A 20,521-nucleotide genomic window follows, 5' to 3' on the forward strand; every position below is an offset into this window, starting at 1 on the left:
GGGGAAGAACTGAACCCTTCGTGAACCTCTAAATGTTTGTGTTAGATCGCTTTTCTGGCCCTACTTACATCTGATAGTATTTAAGTAAATGGGGCCCTACTATGAGTCTTTGCGCACGTCCCTGTCTCCTCAAGGAACCATCCCTATCCACTAACATTCATTTGTACTGCTAGAACATAGAATCTAATATCTGCACAGTATCTGTAATAATAATGGAAGTGAGTCTGTCTTTCTGCACATAACACGGACATGTAGAGGGGCACTTTCAATATGACGTCGTCCAAATCAGAGTTTGGACGATTTGCGGAATGCACACCCAAATCCAGTAGCAAATATGACCATTTTTGAAACAGCAAAACATCTGTCTTTTTGTTTCAAAAATGTCCTTTTCTCAGATGTGCTTGTTCTCAGTGCATCTAACTTTTGGAACCATTTGCAAAACATAAAAGCACATCCAAAAGAAAAGTGCAGAAAACAAGCCATTGGGATGTATGAGGGGCCAGATTTTGTAGGTAGAATGGCCACACAGACATTCCAGGAGAGCAGTGAAGCACCTTAGGGGGCACTGCAGTGAATGTCAAATAAAAAGGCCCAGGTACACACCTAGCCATAACCCCCTTATATTGTACGGTGAGTCTTCCAAAACCCATACAAAACCTACTGGGCCCAACTGTACACCACATCAATAGCCTTTAGGCCTGCAGGTGTCACCCATGTGTAGGTACAGTGAGATTTGGGTGGATTTTGGAAGGCTTACATATTCCACCATAAGTGTAGTAGTTAGGGATTTGTGCCTGAGTCCCCATCTCTATGGTTGCCTACACTGCCCAGGAACCTGCTTGCTGTTAGAACATAAGAATAGCCTTACTGGGTCAGACCAATGGTCCATCAAGCCCAGTAGCCCATTCTCACGGTGGCCAATCCAGGTCACTAGTACCTGACCAAAACCCAATATTCCATGCTACCGATCCAGGGCAAGCAGTGGCTTCCCCCATGTCTTTCTGAATAACAGACTATGGACTTTTCCTCCAGGAACTTGTCCAAACCTTTCTTAAAACCAGGTACGCTATCCGCTCTTACCACATCCTCTGTTAGGACTGGCCATAACATCTGAAGCTATCATACAGGCGGGATATGTACTGCTTCATTCACATTTTGGAGGGGAGGGAGGGGGGGTCATGCTTATATCCCTATCTGGTCATCTGGTCAGTTTGGATGCCTTTTTGGTACTTATATGTTGTTACAATAAGTCTAGCGCCAAATGTTTAAATTGTGCCCTGCATGTTTTCTAAAATGTTCGATTATTGCAGAAAAATGTCCAAGTCATAAGCCCGCCCTAGTCCTGCACACACCACACCTCTAACACGCCCGCTTGAGATTTAGATGCCCTGCAGGCAGGCGCCATAGAACTCTGTCTACAAAATGGGTTTTCAAAAATAGCAAATTTGAATGGTTTGGCTAGAAAAACGTCCACCCAGTGGTATAGTAAGGGGGGGACGGGAGGACAGTCCTTCTCTCTGCCTCTCCCACTCCTTCCCAGTCCCCCCCCCCCACTACCATACATGGACACACTTTTCCTTCCCCGTAGCTCTTTAACATTTGGGGCACAAGCAGCAACCCCAATCTGCTGCTCACGCCAGCATCGGCTCTTCCTCTGACTTCACTTCCTAGACCCACGCCAAGGAAGTGACATCAGAGGAAGAGCCGATGCTGGTGCGAGCAACAGGTTGGAGTTCCTGCTCACACCCCGAATGTTAAAGAGGTATGGGGGAAGGGATATGGGCGTGTGTGTGCAGCAGGATGGGATGGGGAAGGAGCGAATGAGGGTTGGGGGGCGGAGAAGAAGGGAGGGACGCCATCGCCCCAGGCGCCTCTCACCCTCGCTATGCCTCTACCCGACGCGATGTTGATGAGAAGCTTTTTCAAAATCCAGACAAAGTGCTGGGTTTTGAAAAGCCGTCCGGAGCCCCCGGACATCCTCGAAAAGGACGACATGTCCAGGGAAATCCTGACGTCTGGTAACCTTACCGAGCACCATTTCCATAAGTACACTGTGGGAGAAACCCTTTAGCACATCTGGGCTGCAGCTGTGCTTGCTTATCAGAGCCCCGAATTATTGACTGTATATCAGAGATTGTATCTTCAGTCTTTACAGGTTTAGAGTGTACCTTCTAGAGACTTTTACACAATTTGGCAATGCTTCAAAAGGAGAGAAGAAAGGTTCTGAGAGCATAAGATTTGCTGGCCAAACAGGAAACACGCGGCAGGAGAGGAGCAGGTGCCACGCTGGAGATTCAAAGCTGCAGCGGAAAATAAACTCAGGAAACTGCAATGTAAATAGTGGAGATGGGGGTCATCTTTTATAGCCATTCCATGCGACTTGTGGAAGGGAGGGGGAGGGGGAACTTTGCAAAGAAAACAAAATATGTTTGCATGTGGTTCATGGGTTACTTAATGGCACTTACAAATATTATGGAAATCGATAGGAACTGTCTAGATCAGTGTTTCTCAACTCGGTCCTGGAGTACCCCCTTGCCAGTCAGATCTTCAAGATATCCACAATGAATATGCATGAAAGAAATTTGCATATAATGGAGGCAGTGCATGCAAATCAAGTTTCTGCAGATTCAATGTGGATATCCTGAAAACCTGACTGGCAAGGGGAGTGCTCCAGGACCGAGCTGAGAAACACTGGGCTAGATCAGTGGTTCCATCAACCAATCAAGCTGTGAAGATAGTTGCAATACATTTGCCTCCACTGCAGTGCAAATCGCTCATGCAAATTCATTGTAGATAGCATTTAAAAAAACAACAACCTAGCTCTGTTGTACCAAATGCAGGGTCATAGGGGCCATAGAGGTCCCAGGTGCAGGAAGGAGTTGGAGGGGGGGGGGGGTGCTTGGAGCAGTCACAGGAATGCTGTCCACATGCAGTCTGTTGGCAACGCCAGCCCCTGCTCTCTCTGACATCAGTTTCCTGTTCTGGGGCAGGGGACTGGCAGAGCCAACAGCCATGCAAACCGCAGCTCCATGGCTGCTCCACACACCCTCCTCCACTGCCTGGAGGAGGGGAGTGTTCTGCACTGGGTGACCAACAAACCGGGTATGCCACAGCAAATTAGATAGGGGGGGGGTCTTTTTTAATTTTACAACTTTAATATACAATATAATATGTATAATCCAGAAAAGATCATTACAATTAATTAATAAACTAAAACTGCAAAAATTCTAAAGCTTGAGAGAAATCAAAAAAGAAAAAAAAAAGTCATATTAAGTTGGAATAACTTCCATTGTATTTGGCCCTATACTATTATTACTCCATACATGGATCTTAATTTTCTTTTCCTGTTCCAAGACAATTTTTCAAAATGCAAGATAAAATCAAAAAATATGTATTGTTTTCCCTGCAAACACCTCTAGGGAAAGTAGAGGAAAAAAAAAAGTCACTACAACCACTTTCTGAAAACCCCCAAGGGATGGATCAAGCTTCCACCCTCAGTCGAAGCAAGCCATCTTTTGCTGAAAACACATTTTTAAAAATCTGTCAGTGATGAATTATCAGGATTCTAAGTGCCCAACGGACAGTTGAGAAATTCAGTGCGCTGTATTTGTCTCTCTTCAGAGTGTCAATCTTTCCTTTTAATTATTATAGTTCTTTTCTTCATTTTAGGGGGGAGTTTTTTTTTGTGTTCATTACTGTGATCTGTGTATCAGTCTAGGACAGTGTTTTTCAACCTTTTTTGGGCAAAGGCACACTTGTTTCATGAAAAAAATCACGAGGCACACCACCATTAGAAAATGTTAAAAAATTTAACTCTGCCTATATTGACTATATATAAAGTAATTCTCTTGAATAGGAATCAAATAAACACAAAGAAAGTATTTTATAATTACTTTATTACGAAATAAAAATTATAAAATACTTTATTCAGTGCGAAACCTGGGCCTGTTTGGCTGAACACAAAGCTGATATTCTGGCTGGAATCGAAGAAAGACACACACGTAGCTCTTCGTCAACAGCTCTCAGTCTCTCTCTGTATTTGGATTTTATAGCATACAAAAATAGACAAATATACCCTCCATCCTTTTTATTAAACCACAATAGCAGTTTTTAGCGCAGGGAGCTGCGCTGAATGCCCAGCGCTGCTCTTGACGCTCATAGGCTCCCTGCGCTAAAAACCACTATTGTGGTTTAGTAAAAGGTGACCATATTGTAAAATATAGACAGCAGATATAAATTCAGAACTGTGCATAGTAAGTGAAGGGAAGTTTTCATCTCTGGGAATTTACCCAGTTAACTATTAAGTTATTTGGGCAAATTCCTTTGAAAACTGTGATAATACTGCCTCCACTTTGCTAAATTTAAAATAAAATCATTTTTCCTATCTTGTCTGGTGATTTCTGGTTGCACTTTCTTCTTCTGACTGTGCATCCAATCTTTCTTCCCTTCTATCATCCTGTATGCTTTCCTCCACACCTCATTCCCTCCCCCAACTTTTTCTTCCTCTCTCCCTGACCTTTCTTTCTTTTTTTCTGTTTCTCTTCTTTCCTTCTGTTTCCCTGCCTGCCCCCTTTCTTTCTTTCTCCCTGCCGTTCCCCAAGCCACTGCCACTGCCGCTGCCATCGGGGAACAGGACCCACCAATGGATAACAGGCCCCAAAGCCGACGCCGACGCATGCTCTCCCTGACGTCAATTCTACAATCGGAAAGGAAGTTCCGCCCAGCCAGGCAGCGATTGGCTGGCCCGAACTTCCTCTCCGACTGTAGAATTGACATCGGGGAGAAGAAGACTAGATCGCCAAGACAAAGTGAGTCCTGGGTGATCGACTCACTTTGCCTTGGCGAGCTACTGGCGCCCCTGCCTCGGGCCCCCTGTCAGCTCCGGGCCCGGCGGCCCTGCGGCACACCAGGCAACATCTCGCGGCACACTGGTTGAAAAACACTGGTCTAGGAGATATATCAAGTTTTAAGACACACATGAACCTTGGAGTCCTTTTTTTTTACTTGGATTTATTAACCACCTTTTTCATGAAGGGTATGAGGGGAGAAAATGAATGAAGTCGGTCCAGAGGAAGGCTACTAAAATGGTATGTGGTCTTCATCATAAGGTGTATGGCGACAGACTTAAAAGATCTAAATCTGTATATTTTGCAGGAAAGGTGGGAGAGGGGAAATATGATAGAGATATTTAAATCAAAAAGATATAAGATGTAAGAATGTCACTCACCAGCAGTGGACTCAATTTCTCAGATCCCCCATTCAATACCAAAAGGTGGAGAAAAAGCCTCAAGAAATACTTTATCACGTAGCAATCATTGATGATTTTTAGGCTAGCGTTGTTTTTGTTATTGGCAAAAAAAACCTCACATCAAAAGGAATGTACGGATCTAGAGAGATACAAAACCCACTACTGTACACAGTAAAAAAACATTATCCCTGCCGCCGTTGTAGTAGCTGTAACCCTGAACGCAGTTGAAAAGAAGAGAAGTTTGTATGATACTGGCGGAGTCGGTTAAGCAACAGCAAGTGTTCTGGGGCCAGAGCTAAGTTATATTTCTGTTTTTTTCTATCTTTCATCTGAATTAGCCTTTATAGTTTTGAAAAAAATGGGCTCTTTGAAAATTTAATAAAAAGTTAAAAATATATTAAAAATAATTTTTATTAAAATTACTATTTTTTACTGTGCACATTAGTGGGTTTTGTATCTCTCTAGATTCCTACATTCCTTTTGATGTGAGTTGTTTTGCCAATAACAAAAACAACGCTAGCCTAAAAATCATCAATGATTGCTACGTGATAAAGTATTTCTTGAGGCTTTTTCTCCACCGTTTTGTATTGATTGGGGGATCTGAGAAATTGAGTCCACTGCTGGCGAGTGACATTCTTATATCTTTTGGGGTTTTCTGTCACTACAATTTATTACTTGAGAGACGTTTAAATACCTACGTAATGTAAATGCACATGAGTCGAGTCTCTTTAATTTGAAAGGAAACTCTGCAATGAGAGGGCATAGGATTAAGTTAAGAGGTGATAGGCCTGGAGTAATCTAAGGAAATACTTTTTTACAGAAAGGGTGGTAGATGCGTGGAACAGTCTCCCGGAAGAGGTGGTGGAGACAGAGACTGTGTCTGAATTCAAAAGGGCCTGGGATAGGCATGTGGGACCCCACCTCTTTTTAAATATATCTAAAAACCCATCTTTTAAAAGATGCTTTTTAACATTTAAATTTTAGAATTTTTTTTTATACTTAGATTTTTACAATTCCCCCGTCCCCTTTTGTTTTTTCCTTTTTTGTTTTTTCTTCAATATGAAAAACTTGTAACTTTCCCCCCTCTCCTCCCAACTCAAGTTTGTCTTGTTGTTACATAGTTATCATTTGGATTCTTGTTAAATATGTGTCATTTGAACTGTCCTTATTTGTATTTCTATTTTTAATTTATGATTTTGTACATCGCTTAGCAAATCGATTAAGTGATTAATCAAATATTAATAAACTTGAACTTGAACTTGTTACTGCGGATGGGCAGACTAGATGGGTCATATGGCCTTTTCCTGCCATCATGTTTCTATTAGAGGTCTGCACGGGAACGGGGATCGCGGGGATCCCGCGGGTCCCGCGGGGATCCCGCGGGTTCCCCCCCTGGCCCACGGGACTCCCACGGGGACGCCCCCTGGCCCACGGGACTCCCACGGGGATGCCCCCCTGACCCACGGGACTCCCACGGGGACGCCCCCTTGCCCACGGGACTCCCACGGGGATGAAAACAACCTACCTAAATTCTGGCGATGCAAGCATGCAGATTACAAGTCTGGCGTCGTGTCGGGAAATAGCCATGTTGAGCAGTGAGCTCAGCACGTACACAGATGAAAGCCTTGCTTGCTGATTGGTCCGGCGGCCCCGCCCCACCGTGCCGCCGGACCAATCAGCAAGCAAGGCTTTCATCTGTGTACGTGCTGAGCTCACTGCTCAGCATGGCTATTTCCCGACGCGGGCATTAGGCTGTTTTTTGTCATTTCGGGTGGGGGATAGCAGCGGCAGCAGCAGCCTGAAAAAGAAATCATCCTGGCCGGGTTCGGTGTCATGCTCCGGAGCTTCTACAGCCTTCCTATCTCCCTCTCCCTTCTACCTGCGGCTCTCTTCGGCAACTCAGCAGCAGCTTCTGACGTCGGGGCGTACCCTCTGCGAGTCCCGCTTGTTTCAACTTCCTTTTTCCACAAAGGTGGGACTCGTAGAGGGAAGGCCTCGATGTCGGCAGCTTGTCTTGATCACCGCTGCTGACGAGTTGCTTAAGAGAGCCGCGGAGCAGGGGGGTATTGCCAGGTGCAGGTAGAAGGGAGAGGGCCAGATGCAGGACTCGTGGGTGAGGGAGGAGAAGAGAGAGGGGAGAGAAACAAAAGGAAATATTTCATACTGGGTTGGGCCGGAGTGGAGGGAGGGTGGAAAGATTCTGGCTACAGGGTGCATTAACAAAGGAAAAGGGGGGAAAGCTGAAAATGGAGATAGTGACACAAAGAAGAGAAAGGGTAAGCAGGACCTTCTGAATAAGGATAGAGATACAGAGGGGACATGAAGAGGAGGTGAAATAGAGACATAGAAGTAATGCTGAAAAAGTGTGTGTGGGGGGGGGGAGATAAAGACATTGAAAGGGCAAATGGTGAATATGGGGTAAAGACAAGGACAGAGACAAATGAAGATTCTGAAAAAGTGGTGAGATAGGGATATAGGTGAGATGGACACAAAGAAGGGTGATGCTGGAAAATAGGTGGAATGGTAATTCTGACAGACACAGAAGGGAAATGCTGGATCAAGGAGAGATGGGGCTCAGGCTGGATGGAATGAGGAGAAATGCCTTGTTGGCCCGGAACTTCCTCTCCTACGTCAGAATTGACGTCAGGGAGCGGAATGCTGGTCAGCGCGACGCTTCTGCAGGGAAAGCTTGGGACAGCGGTGGCTTGGGGACTATTCCCCGATGGCGGTGGCAGCAAACCGAGTGGCTTGGGGGAGGGCACGGAGAAAGAAAGAAAGGGGGCAGACAGAGAGACAGAAAGAAGGGGGAACAGGGAGACAGAAAGAAAAAGTTGGGGGAGAGAATGAGGTCTGGAGGAGAGGAAACATACAGGAGGCTGAAAGAAAGGAAGAAAGATTGGATGCACAGTCAGAAGAAGAAAGTGCAACCAGAGACTCATGAAATCACCAAACAGCAAAGATAGGAAAAATGATTTTATTTTCAATTTAGTGATCAAAATGTGTCTGTTTTGAGAATTTATATCTGCTGTCTATATTTTGCACTATGGCTCCCTTTTACTAAACCGCAATATTGTTTTTTAGCGCAGGGAACCTATGAGCATTGAGAGCAGCGCGAGGCATTCAGCGTAACTCCCTGTGCTAAAACCTACTATTGTGGTTTAGTAAAAAGGGAGGGGGTGTATTTGTCTATTTTTGTATTTTGTTACCGAGGTGACATTGCATAGAGTCATCTGCCTTGGGAAATGTATATGGCAGATATCTTTGTTTTGTGTTCAAAAGAAAAGGAAATGCATTTCTGGTTTTATTTCTACAGTGTTGAAGTACTTGTTGGCCCTTGCTGTGACTGGTGGGGATCCCCAAGCACCGCCAGCAGAGGACCTCCTCTAGAGATGGTCAGAACTCCCCTCCACCAAGCACAGCAGTCGCTGGCAGCATCCATGAGCCACTGAGGTGCCAGCATCTGTGACTCAGGGACGCTACTGCTGCCTGCCAAGCTTGGCAAAAGGGACCCCAGGCCAACTGCAAAGGAAGTCCTCAGCTGACAGTTTGTGGGTTCTCATCAGCTGAGTATTTATATTTTATATTTACATTAGAGGTTCTGGTAGAAACCCATTTACAAAGTATGTATTCTTCCCAATTAATATTTCCAAATTAATAGTCTCTTTGCTTATTTGTAAATGGGTCTCTACCAGAGCCTTTAATTCAGTAGCATAATTAAATAAAATAACTATTTCTGAAGTTTATAGGGAAGGATGGTGACGGAGGGGATTCCTCGCGGGGACGGGTGGGGACGGAGGGGATTCCTCGCGGGGACGGGTGGGGACGGAGGGGATTCCTCGCGGGGACGGGTGGGGACGGAGGGATTCCTCACGGGGACGGGTGGGGACGGAGGGATTCCTCACGGGGACGGGTGGGGATGGGTGGGATTTTGGCGGGGACGGGTGGGGACGGGTGGGATTTCTGTCCCCGCGCAACTCTCTAGTTTCTATGTTTCTAAAATGGTATTAAAATGAAAAAGAAAAGCCGAAAGATTTTTTTTAAAAAAACATTCTGTGAAAGCACTTATGAATAAATGTGCTAAATTTAAGAATCAGGTAAAAGGTTTCCTAATGTTTTTTTTGCACGAGAGGTTTGCCTGATAATTTTTGTGCAATGTCTTCCAGGAATTTCAGGAAATTTACCCACTTTATATGAAGCCGCGTTAGGGTTTTTTATTGCCAACTGCAGCGGTAAAAGCTTCCACGAAAAAATCCCTAACGCGACTTCATAAAAGGGTGTGTTAAATCTTTAGAATAAAGATGAGCTGTTTCAAAATTCTACAAACAGATTTGCAGGATTTTTCACCTTCTTTTTAATGTAGTTATTGCTCTTCTTTTGCTCAAAAATTTCACCCCTAGTGCTAATTTTATTGCCAAAGAGCAACCATGAAGAAAACATTATCACGCAGATTGAAAATGATCTCATATTAAACATCAGAATTCCAACCGATATCTGGCTTTGGTGAAGCAAGTAGAAAAGAGTAACACGCCCATAAATAAAAACTAATAGGTCAATATCCGGCTTCAGCAGATTTGTAAATGCCTTCTTCTAGTCAATAATTGCCCTCCTGGGCAAAGCTGATGAACTGTTCACAACCGTTTTTTAACATGGTTTTAATTTGTAGATATGATTTTTGAGGATTATTTGTATGTCTATGTTATGATGATTTTGTTTTTAAATATGTAAACCGTTTAGTTTGAAACGGTATAGAAATTTTTTAAAATACATAAATAACCCATACTCCGTTAATGTAAGTAATGATGACCACATTGATTCAAATCTGGATATATAGCCCTTTCGAGTGGCTGCCACTCTCTCATATTTTGCATATAGACATACAGTGTTCCACCATTCAATATGGGATATACAGTATTGGAAAAAATTTTCCAGTTAGAGAGAATGATACGCAATGCTACTAATAAAAGAAACTGAAGCAATGGAACTTTATCTATCGGTATCATCATATGTGAGCTAGTTAAACTAATAAGTAATTTTTGATATGTCAACTGTTCTGTAATCCCTAGGAAAGAGCAAATTTGTGACCAGACTGAATGCCAATAATCATGTAATAAGGGGCAGTCATAGTATATGCTTTTTGCTATCACTGTCAAGATACTGTCATTCATGCTTTAGATGTATGTATACATTAAAATATTAATAAAAATGATTGAACTTAAAAAAAAAAATACATAAATAAAATTTTAAAATATCACTCACAGCAATAAAATAATCTAGATATTCAATGCCACTATTTAGCCAGATATCTGGATTCAGTGGCAATTCGTATCGCTTGCCTAACTAGATAAAGCAGCCTTAACTTTATCTGCTTAATGGACTGAATATCACTGCTTACTGGATCATTTTGGGCTCTGTCCCATACCACCTTGGTATTTTCCAGGCACTCCTGAGGCTGAGAAGTCTAATGGCTAGAACAGGCTGAGAACAAGGGGACCCCTTTAACTATGGTCATCCATGGAGTGGCGGAGCGGCCTAGTGATTGCAGCTGCTGCCTCAGCATCCTGAGGTTGTAGGTTTAAGGCCCACTGCTGTTCCTCGTGACCCTGGGCAAGTGACCTAACCTTCCGTTGCCCAGGTATCAGTTAGATTGTGAGCCCACTCTGAAAGATAAGGGAAAATACTTAGAGTACCTGATTAGATGATGGCTGTACCGATAGCAGTGTATCAAATACAAAATAAACCTGGAAACTTTCAGCAGGGCTAGGACTCCTTAATTATAAACAATCCCAGTGCCATCACAAAACCTTAAAGTATTTATCACGGGTGGCAAAAATTAACTGAAGAAGTGTTATTTATGTATCAAAACTAGAGTTGCCAGATTGTCCAATCGGAAAGTCCAGACTCCCTAGGCCCGCCCCCCCCCCCCCCAGACCCATCCAGTACTACCCATCTCCACCCTGCAATGCCCTAATCCCACCCCCAGTCCTGCCCTAGCCCCTCGCTAGCCTGGTTTTGTCATAAAGGGAGGAAATTCTCAAATGCGCGGATGCCATGCGATGATGTCACGCACGGCATTCGCACATGCACAGATTTCTTCCCTGCCCAATTCAATTTGAGCAGGCTTTTCAAAAATCTGGACGTCTGGTAGCCCTAATCAAAACCATATTATTTTATTAAAATTTTTTGTAGACCTATGTGGCGACTCATTTCATATAGGGCAACTTTCTCCATGACTCACCGGCCTCATCGTTGGTCTGAAGATTTGTTTTTTTTTTGCTTAAATCATATTTATAAACTGTCAATGGTAATGCTCAGCAATCAAGAAAGATTCTACATGTTGCAATGTTGTTGTTTTTTTCAGTATACCAGCTTGGATCAATAATGCTGACAGCTTAATTCTCTTTAAAAAATACAGTTCAGGACTGGTCTGAACAGCTAAGGAGCAAAGCCCAAGTTTAACCTAACGTTCCTATCACCTATAGACCAAAAACTACCCCAAGACTAACCTTAACAAATATTCACAGACTAGTATTTTAGCCCGTTACATTAACGGGTGCTAGAATATATGTCTGTCTGTCTTTCTTTATTTCTGTCCCTCTTTCCCTCCCGCTGTCTTTGTTTCTGTCTGCCTCTCTCCCTGACCCCCTTTCCCCCCACCCTACTTCCCTATATGAATGGGCTTTAGACTTGGCTGTATAAATTTGGGGTTTTTGTATCCTGAGAAAGGTGGATGTGATGCCCACGTAGCAGTGCACACTCACTGTATAGAGAGGTCTGTGTCGGTGTCTCTTAGGGAGCGCATGTCACTATCATAGAGCGGCGTGCATCCGTTGCGTTTAGGAGCACGTCGCTCCCTGTGTGCGTGGAGCTGCGGCACTCCCGCTGGCAGCCGCGGGGTGGCACTGTGACCCGGGCTGCGGCCAGGCTCCGGGCAGGGCCGCGGCTCCGTCACTCAGCGAGCGAGACCTGGGCGGGCGGCAGTGGGCTGGGCCTCGCGGCGCACGGAATTGCAGAGCGGTGTCCGGCAAAATCGAGAAAGCAGGTAAGGAGAGGCGAGGCGGAGGGGGCAGGAGAAGCCAGGCTGAGCCAGGCACCAGCGAGTGTGGGGCAGTTGTAGGCGCGCATGCGCACTCCTTCCTCCACGGACCTACGGATCATGGAAGCACGCCGATGAGAGTGCGCACGTGCCGCTTAGGGTTTTATTATAAGAGATTACTCCCTTGCAATTTCTCATTAGCAAACTTCTTATTATTTAGAGCAGTGGCGTACCTAGGGTATGTGGCACCCGGGGCCCATCATTTTTTGACACCCCCCCATCTATATGAAAAATATGATTTTTAGTACCAATCTACATATCGCACCACAAGAGTGTACCTAGGAAAAGGCTGCATCTTAAACATTGCAGTGAGCACTAGAACACCAACACATACATTGTAAAACTAAACAAGCCAGATCCCGCACAGTCAATTGGTCCTGTAGTCAATGCCAACTGAAATCTATGTCTTTTTCAGAACACACAGAACAGAGATACACCCTCGCCCAAAATGGAATAATCACAAACTAAAAATAGAAATATGTAGACAAAAGTTAAACTGATCCGCCAAGAAACCAGACCCTGGATACAATGCAACACCACAAAAAACAGTAACACATGTCCTCTAATACAGTGCAAAATATAAAGACAGTAGATGTAAATTTGAAAAACCTGATACATAACAATCACCACTTTATAAATTAACAAATAAAAATAAAACAAATAATGAGAAATAAAAAAATACCATTTTATTGGACTAATCCCCGTAAGCTCGGTCCCCATCCTCGCAAACCACCTGATTCCATCCACACAAGCCTTGAATTGTTTATATTAAAGTATAAAAAGAAACAATATTCTGTACAATTGTCAATTTATAAATCAGCGTCTTCTCCCCACTCTCTTCCCCATTTCCCTTCAGCATCCTCAGCCCACTCTCTCTCCACTTTCCTTCAGTGCACGCACATAAAAACAAGCAAGTAATTTTATATCATTTTCATTCTATTCATTCATAGAAATTAAAGTCTAGATAATGCCAGTCACATAACAAAACATGATTTTACAAAAATAATTCCCTGCAGTCAAGCCTACAAGGATTACTAGATGTCTTTCAGCAGTTCCCCTCCCTCCCTCCCCCTTACCTTTGTGGCCAAGTCAAAATGATCTACCAACAATAAAATTTTAAAAACACAAAGCACGCTGTACGCAGAGAAAATGTTAATTATCATTTATATTCCGCGGGTTTTCAAAGAGGTCAAGGCAGATGACTTTATGCAATGTCACCTCAGTAACAACTATACAAAAATAGACAAATATTCCCCCTCCCTTTTTACTAAACTGCGATAGCGGTTTTTAGCGTAGGGAGCTGCGCTGAATGCCCCACGCTGCTCTCGACGCTCATAGGCTCCCTGCGCTAAAAAACTCTATTGCGGTTTAGTAAAAGGGGGCCATAGTGCAAAATATAGACAGCAGATATAAATTTTCAAAACGGACACATTTTGATCACTAAGTTGAAAATAAAATCATTTTTCCTACTTTTTTGTCTGGTGATTTCATGAGTCTCTGGTCCTTCTTCTGGTCCTTCTTCTTTCTCTCTCCCCCTGGCTCCCCTCTTTATTTCTGCCTTTCTTTCTCTCTCCTCCTGGCCCCCCTCTTTATTTCTGCCTTTCTTTCTCTCCCCTTGGTCCCCCTCTTTCTTTCTGCCTTTCTTTCTCTCTCCCCCTGGCCCTCCTCTTTCTTTCTGCCTTTCTTTCTCTCCCCCTTGCCCCCCTCTTTATTTCTGCCTTTCTTTCTCTCCCCTTGGTCCCCCTCTTTCTTTCTGCCTTTCTTTCTCTCTCCCCCTGGCCCCCCCCCTCTTTATTTTTTCCTTTCTTTCTCTCTCCCCCTAGCCCGCACAAAGCCAGCAGCCGATTTCTTCCTGCTCCTTCCCCGATGTCCTGATGTCCTGAACTTCATCGGGCAGCAGCAGCATTCACAATTCACTGCTGTTGCCCGCTTCAGGCCTTCCTCTCTGTCGGGTCCTGTCTTCATGAAAACTGGAAGTAGGCAGGACCAGGCAGAGAACAAGGCCTGAAGCCGGCAACAGCAGCGAATTGTAAACGCTGCTGCTGCCCGAAGAAGGTAATGGAGCACCTAGGCAGTCCGCTTCTCCCCCCTCCCAGCCGAACCCCCGCTGACCCTCCTATCTCCCCCCCCCTCCGTGAACCTTTCCGACCTTCCCAGCGAGAGCAGCAAACCTCCTTCGCGGCTTTCTCCTCCCTCTGCCGCGTTACTGATGACGTCATCAGTGATGCGGCAGAGGGAGGATAAAGCCGACGCTACTGGAGGGAGGTTTGCTGCTTTCGCTGGGAGGGTCGGAAAGGTTCACTTGGGGGAGGAGAGATAGGATGGTCAGCGGGATTTCGGCTGGGAGGGGGGAGAAGCGGTCTGCCTTGGTGCTCCAAGGCCTGGCGCCATTACCTTTTTCGATAATGGCGCCGATGCTGCTTTCGCTGGGAGGGTAGGAGCGCGATAGGGACCGGGCCAGCTGTGCACCCCCCCCCCTAAGGCGGCACCCGGGATGGACCTCCCCCTCGCCCCCCTTGGTACGCTACTGCCCTGGGGAAACAGCCTGCAACAAGATCGCGCGATGCCAGAGATCTTTGCCTGCTTCGGCTGTTTCCTCCGCCGCGGTCCCGCCCCTCCTCTGACATCAGAGGAGGGGCAGGACCGTGGCGGAGGAAACAGTCGAAGCAGGCAAAGATCTCTGGCATCGCGATCTTGCTGCAGGCTGTTTCCAGACGCGACACCCGGCGCAGGAGGGGGGGAACTGGACCGGACCGGGAGCACCCCCTCAGGGCTTGGTACCCGGGGCGGACCGCCCCTCCCGCCCCCCCCCCCCCTTGGTACGCCACTGATTTAGAGCAATTTTGCTGCAAGTATTAAGTTTGCTTCCTTATATACTATTACATGTGAAATATAAATTCTGTTATGAATTCCTGAAAGGTGTGAGCTCTCTATGCCTTGTTAATGTTTACAAATGTCTTGTGTTGCTATGTTTTGATAATAAGATATATTTTTTTTTAATCCACTAAATAATCCGGCCTTAAGCTAGCAAATAAAGTGGCTGAGCAGTCAAGCTTAAACCTGGCATTTGGTGTTTCATTTTAGTTCTGCGATTGCACATCAAAATAGAATGCCTAAAGTTCTCTGATAACATCCTGATGTCTCACTGCTACCGTGTCATTTTGTCTTGTGCAGATTCGGATTTGAGTATGCGTACACTCAGCACGCCTAGCCCAGCCCTGATATGTCCACCAAATTTTCACAGCTTTCAGAATGGAAGAGGGTCCTCCACCTCATCATCCTCAATCACAGGGGAGACTGTTGCCATTGTCCATTCGCCTCCTCCAACCCGCCTAAGCCATCCTCTCATCCAACTCTCCTCCAAGCACCAGAAGGCACAGGCAAACATTGACCGGCTGCCGGATCAGTGCATGGTTCAGATCTTGTCCTACCTTCCTACCAACCAGCTTTGCCGCTGCACCAGAGTGTGTCACCGTTGGTACAACCTAGCCTGGGATCCCCGGCTTTGGAGGACTATTCGCCTGATGGGAGAGACGATCAATGTGGATAGAGCTCTTAAAGTGCTGACCAGAAGACTTTGTCAAGACACCCCAAATGTATGTCTTATGTTGGAGACCGTAATTATTAGTGGCTGCAGGCGGCTCACAGACAGGGGACTCTATACTATCGCTCAGTGCTGCCCTGAACTGAGGAGGCTGGAGGTTTCAGGATGTTATAACATATCCAACGAGGCAGTTTTTGATGTAGTGTCGCTGTGTCCAAACTTGGAGCACCTGGATGTGTCAGGTAAATGAATCCAGTAGCTATAAACAATTGATTCTCTAGTTTCTGTTTGTGAACCCCTGACAGGGTTGTACAGATACAGTGAACCGAATGTCACTTGATCTGACGAGGGGGAGTGTCACGGTGCATTAATCTTGTAATTTTGTGAATTTTCACAGAGCTGTCTAAGTGCGTTATTTATTATGTCATGGTAGTGGCGTAGCGAGGGTGAGGGGTGCCCCTCCCCCCCACACTTCCCTGTGCATGCGCCCCTTCACCGTACCTTTTTAACTTCAGCGTGAGCAGGCGCCAACTTAGCGCCTGCATTGGCTTCAACGCTCTCTCTGATGTCACTTCCTAAGCACAGGTCCCAAAAGTGATATCAGAGAAAGCGCCGACACTGACGCGGGCAGAACGTTGGTGGCTACTTGCGCCGAAGTTAAAAATGTACGGGGGGAAGGGAAGGGGCAGAGAGGAAGAGGGGTGCCGGTGCCCCGAGCAAAATGGCACCCGGAGCAGACTGCCCCCCTCGCCCCATCCCCCTTACTATGCTTCTGTGTAATGGTAATAACTTAATCTTCTTAGGGAGGGCGTATGCCCCACAGTACAGCAAGGTAGCTCCTACTGAATTTGCCTTACTCTCCATGAGCTAAACATAGAGTAAAATTTTCTTTGTGAAGAGAAGAGTCATATCTAGGGGCTTTTTCTATTTTGCTCTGAATACAAGGGAGACTACTTAACATGTGAGCTCTCCTTTAAATGCACCTTTCCTGTGTTCATGTTTTATTTAAGAATATAAAGAATAGCCTTACTGGATCAGACCAATGGTCCATCAAGCCCAGTAGCCCGTTCTCACGGTGGCCAATCCAGGTCACTAGTATCTGGCCAAAACCCAAGGTGTAGCAATATTCCATGCTACTGATCCAAAGCAAGCAGTGGCTTCCCCCATGTCTTTCTCAATAACAGACTATGGACTTTTCCTCCAGGAACTTGTCCAAATCTTTCTTAAAACCAGTTACGCTATCCGCTCTTACCACATCCTCTGGCAACACATTCCAGAGTTTAACTATTCTCTGAATTGGATTGGTGTTTATCTCTTTTCATCCAACACTAGTTTACATAATAACATACTTAACACAGTAACAACGCAAATGACAACCGATAAAGACCACTTTGGCCTATCTGGTCTGCATAGAAAGGAGGATAGGATTGTACCTACTGCTCAGGTTAGGCTACCCTTTCCCACCCCCACCACTATTCACATTACCCCCCTCTATGCCTTTTTTACCGGGCGAGTCATTTATATTTTCCTTTGATTAGAGCATTCCCAAACTTTTATTCCATCTTAAGAACATAAGAGTTGCTATACTGGGACAAACCAAAGGTCCATCAAACCCAGTATCCTGTTTCCAACAGTGGGCAATTCAGGTCACATGTACCTGACAAAATTCCAAAAGAATAAAACAGATTTTATGCTGCGTATCCTAGAAATAAGCAATGGATTTTCCCAAGTCCATATTATAATGGCTTATGTAGTTGCCCAGGCTCACAAGGAAGCAGCACTGGAATTTGATCCCAGAACCTCAGGGTACGGAGGCAGCAGCTCTACCACTAGGCCCTGGTCAAGTCACTCAATCCTCCATTGCCCCGGGTACAAAATAAGGGCCTTTGTATATGTAAACTGCCTTGAATGTGTACTCACAAAAAGGCAGTATAAGTCCCATCCCCTTACCCTTTCTCTAGGGTATATATTAAGTCTTCTAGTCTCTTCTCATTGGCTTCTGATGTAGATCCCATACCCTTTTGGTCGGTTTCCTCCAAATGGCTTTGAGTCTTTATGTCCTTTACAAAATAATGCCCTCCTAGACCACCAGCTCCCCTTAAAAATTAAGTAAGGAAGAGCATAGCCTCCCTCTCCACTGTGTCGACCTTCTTTGTCTCACGACTGTAGTTCTACCCCCTTTCCTATTTGTTTCAGTCTGTCTTGTTTGGTTCACGTCTTAATTATATACCCCCAAAGTTTATATATATATATATATATATATATATTTAATGTAATGTACACCGCTTAGACAATTTTTTAATGGTGGTGGAGACTTGTGGGATCGTGGGGGGCATGGAGAGGGTGGGGAGGGACAGATTCTTCAGGCTTTCGAAAAATAAAGGAACGGGGGGACACTTGAAGGAGTTGGGGGGGGCAGATTTGGGGCGAGTGCTGGGGGGTTCTTCTTTACCCGGCGGGTGGTGGACGCCTGGGGTGCGCTTCCAGAAGGCGTGGTGGGGCAGAGTACAGTACGGGGGTTTAGGAAAGGATTGGACAATTTCCTGCTGGAAAAGGGGATAGAAGGGTATAGATAGAGGATTACTGCACAGGTCCTGGACCTGTTGGGCCACCGCGTGTGCGGACTGCTGGGCACGATGGACCTCTGGTCTGACCCAGCAGAGGCATTGCTTATGTTCTTATGTTCTTATATCAAATTTTATTAAACTTGGAAACACAATACTCCAAGTGAGCTCTCATCAACAACTTGTATAGGGGCATTATCACCTTCTAACTGCTGGTTATGTCCCCTCTCTATGCAGCCTAAACATCCTTCTGGCTTTGGATACTGTCATCACATTCTTTCACCACCTTGAGATCCCTGGACACTGTCACCCCTAAGTTCCTTTCTTGGTAGAGAATGACACGGTGACAAAATTTGTCACTGTTCCCATCCCTGCAGATAACCGTGGGAAATAATCCCATGTCATTTTCTAGTGTCTATCTCAACCTCGGTCCTTCTACACCAGCATTCTTCAAAGCAAAGCTTGCGGGTCAGTGGTTGTGGCCATTCATACTCTGATTCTTATGGGAGCCAAGAATAATGAAGCCATTGTGACATCACTGATGTGATTGGCTCTTAGGCACTGGTGGAATGAGGCATTATGACATCACAATATCTGCTCTGGATACCAGAGATTGTCATTCTGTAGTGTCTATCTCAACCTCAGTTCTTCTACACCAGCATTCTTCAAAGCAAAGCTTGCGGGTCAGTGGTTGTGGCCATTCATACTCTGATTCTTCCCTCCCTCCTTAAAGAATGACATGAAGATGGTTTCCCGCGGTTATCCGCGGGGACGGGAACGGTGATGAATTTTGTCACCGTGTCATTCTCTATTGTGCATGTCAGCCCTTCATCTCTATCGTAGACAGCTCCTTTGGATTTCTGCACCCAGAATCATCATTCTGCATTTCATCATCTTAAAGCTTAACCGCCAAACATTAGCCCAAACTTCTAACTTTTGTAAATCATTTCTCATGCTTTCTGCTCCCTTCAGAGTGTTAGCTCTGCTGCTGATGTTCATTTTATCCACATAAAAGTGTATATTTCGTTCTAACAATTCACTTAAAGAGAATTGTCCTGTTCTCTTTGTCAAAATGTATGTATGGCAGTGTGTCATATTTGGTTGACATATTTTAATTCTAGAAATGATAAAACCAAACTACCAAACATCCATTTCTTTCCTTCCCTGAAAAAAAAACACCCCACTGACAACGGTGTCAGGTCAAAAGCGCGCCACGACAAAGGCGCGCCCAGACAATTGAGCACAGCGCGGAGGCGCGCGCCGCTCTAAATTACTGTTTTTAGGGCTCCGACGGGGGGGCGTGGGGGGGAACCCCCCACTTTACTTAATAGACATCGCGCCGTGTTGTGGGAGGTGTGGGGGGTTGTAACCCCCCACATTTTACTGAAAACTTCACTTTTTCCTTGTTTTTAGGGAAAAAGTTCAGTTTACAGTAAAATATGGAGGGTTACAACCCCCCAAACCCCCCATAACGCCGGCGCGATGTCTATTAAGTAAACTGGGGGGGTTCCCCAACAAAACCCCCCGTCGGAGCCCCTAAAAACTGTAATTTTGTGCGGCGCACGGCTCTGCACTGTGCTCAATTGTCGGCACGCGCTTTTGTCTTTCGCGCCGTTGTCTATGAACCCTGACAACTATGACAGATATAAAGGGAGGCTTGCCAAAAACCCAAGGCCCACAGGCTATACTCCTCAACCCCTTAACTACACTTGTAAAACTTCCTGGACCACTTCCCCCCCCCCCCCCCACCACCCAACTGATGCTATCTGGATCAAGGCACTCCATTCCTGCTTTGGAGTCCGCTAAAACACGTAATCCTAACTCTTCTATTCTTCTTATTCCCCTTCCCCAAAACCAACATGACTTCACACCAAGTATGCATATCTTCAACCTAGAGTACAGTTAACAACAATTTATTATTTCTATAGCACTACCAGATGCATGCAGCGCTGTACATTGTATATGTCCTGCTCAGAAGAGCTTACAACTAATTATGACAGAACAAGTACTCATGTAGGGAATTAGGGAGGGGGGGCTGATGAGGTGGAATCGCATAGGACAAAAAAGTCAGT

General features: G+C 45.3%; 1 protein-coding gene across 2 annotated transcripts in view; it reads left to right on the top strand.

The window, feature by feature from the left end:
• The window catches only part of FBXL7 (F-box and leucine rich repeat protein 7), a 501,276-nt gene that overhangs the window by 474,678 nt on the left and 6,077 nt on the right, over window positions 1–20,521 (top strand). The window contains exons 1-2 of one of the 2 annotated variants that reach the window (XM_033935236.1): window positions 5,039–5,087; window positions 15,516–16,127. In XM_033935236.1, the coding sequence (XP_033791127.1) occupies window positions 15,530–16,127 (598 nt within the window). In that variant the 5' untranslated portion in view covers window positions 5,039–5,087; window positions 15,516–15,529. Of the gene's footprint in view, window positions 1–5,038; window positions 5,088–15,515; window positions 16,128–20,521 lie in introns of those variants that run through there. The other variant, XM_033935235.1, reaches the window with a different exon arrangement.

Source organism: Geotrypetes seraphini, chromosome 2 (genome assembly GCF_902459505.1).
Source record: "Geotrypetes seraphini chromosome 2, aGeoSer1.1, whole genome shotgun sequence".
In the NCBI taxonomy this organism is placed as follows: domain Eukaryota; kingdom Metazoa; phylum Chordata; class Amphibia; order Gymnophiona; family Dermophiidae; genus Geotrypetes; species Geotrypetes seraphini.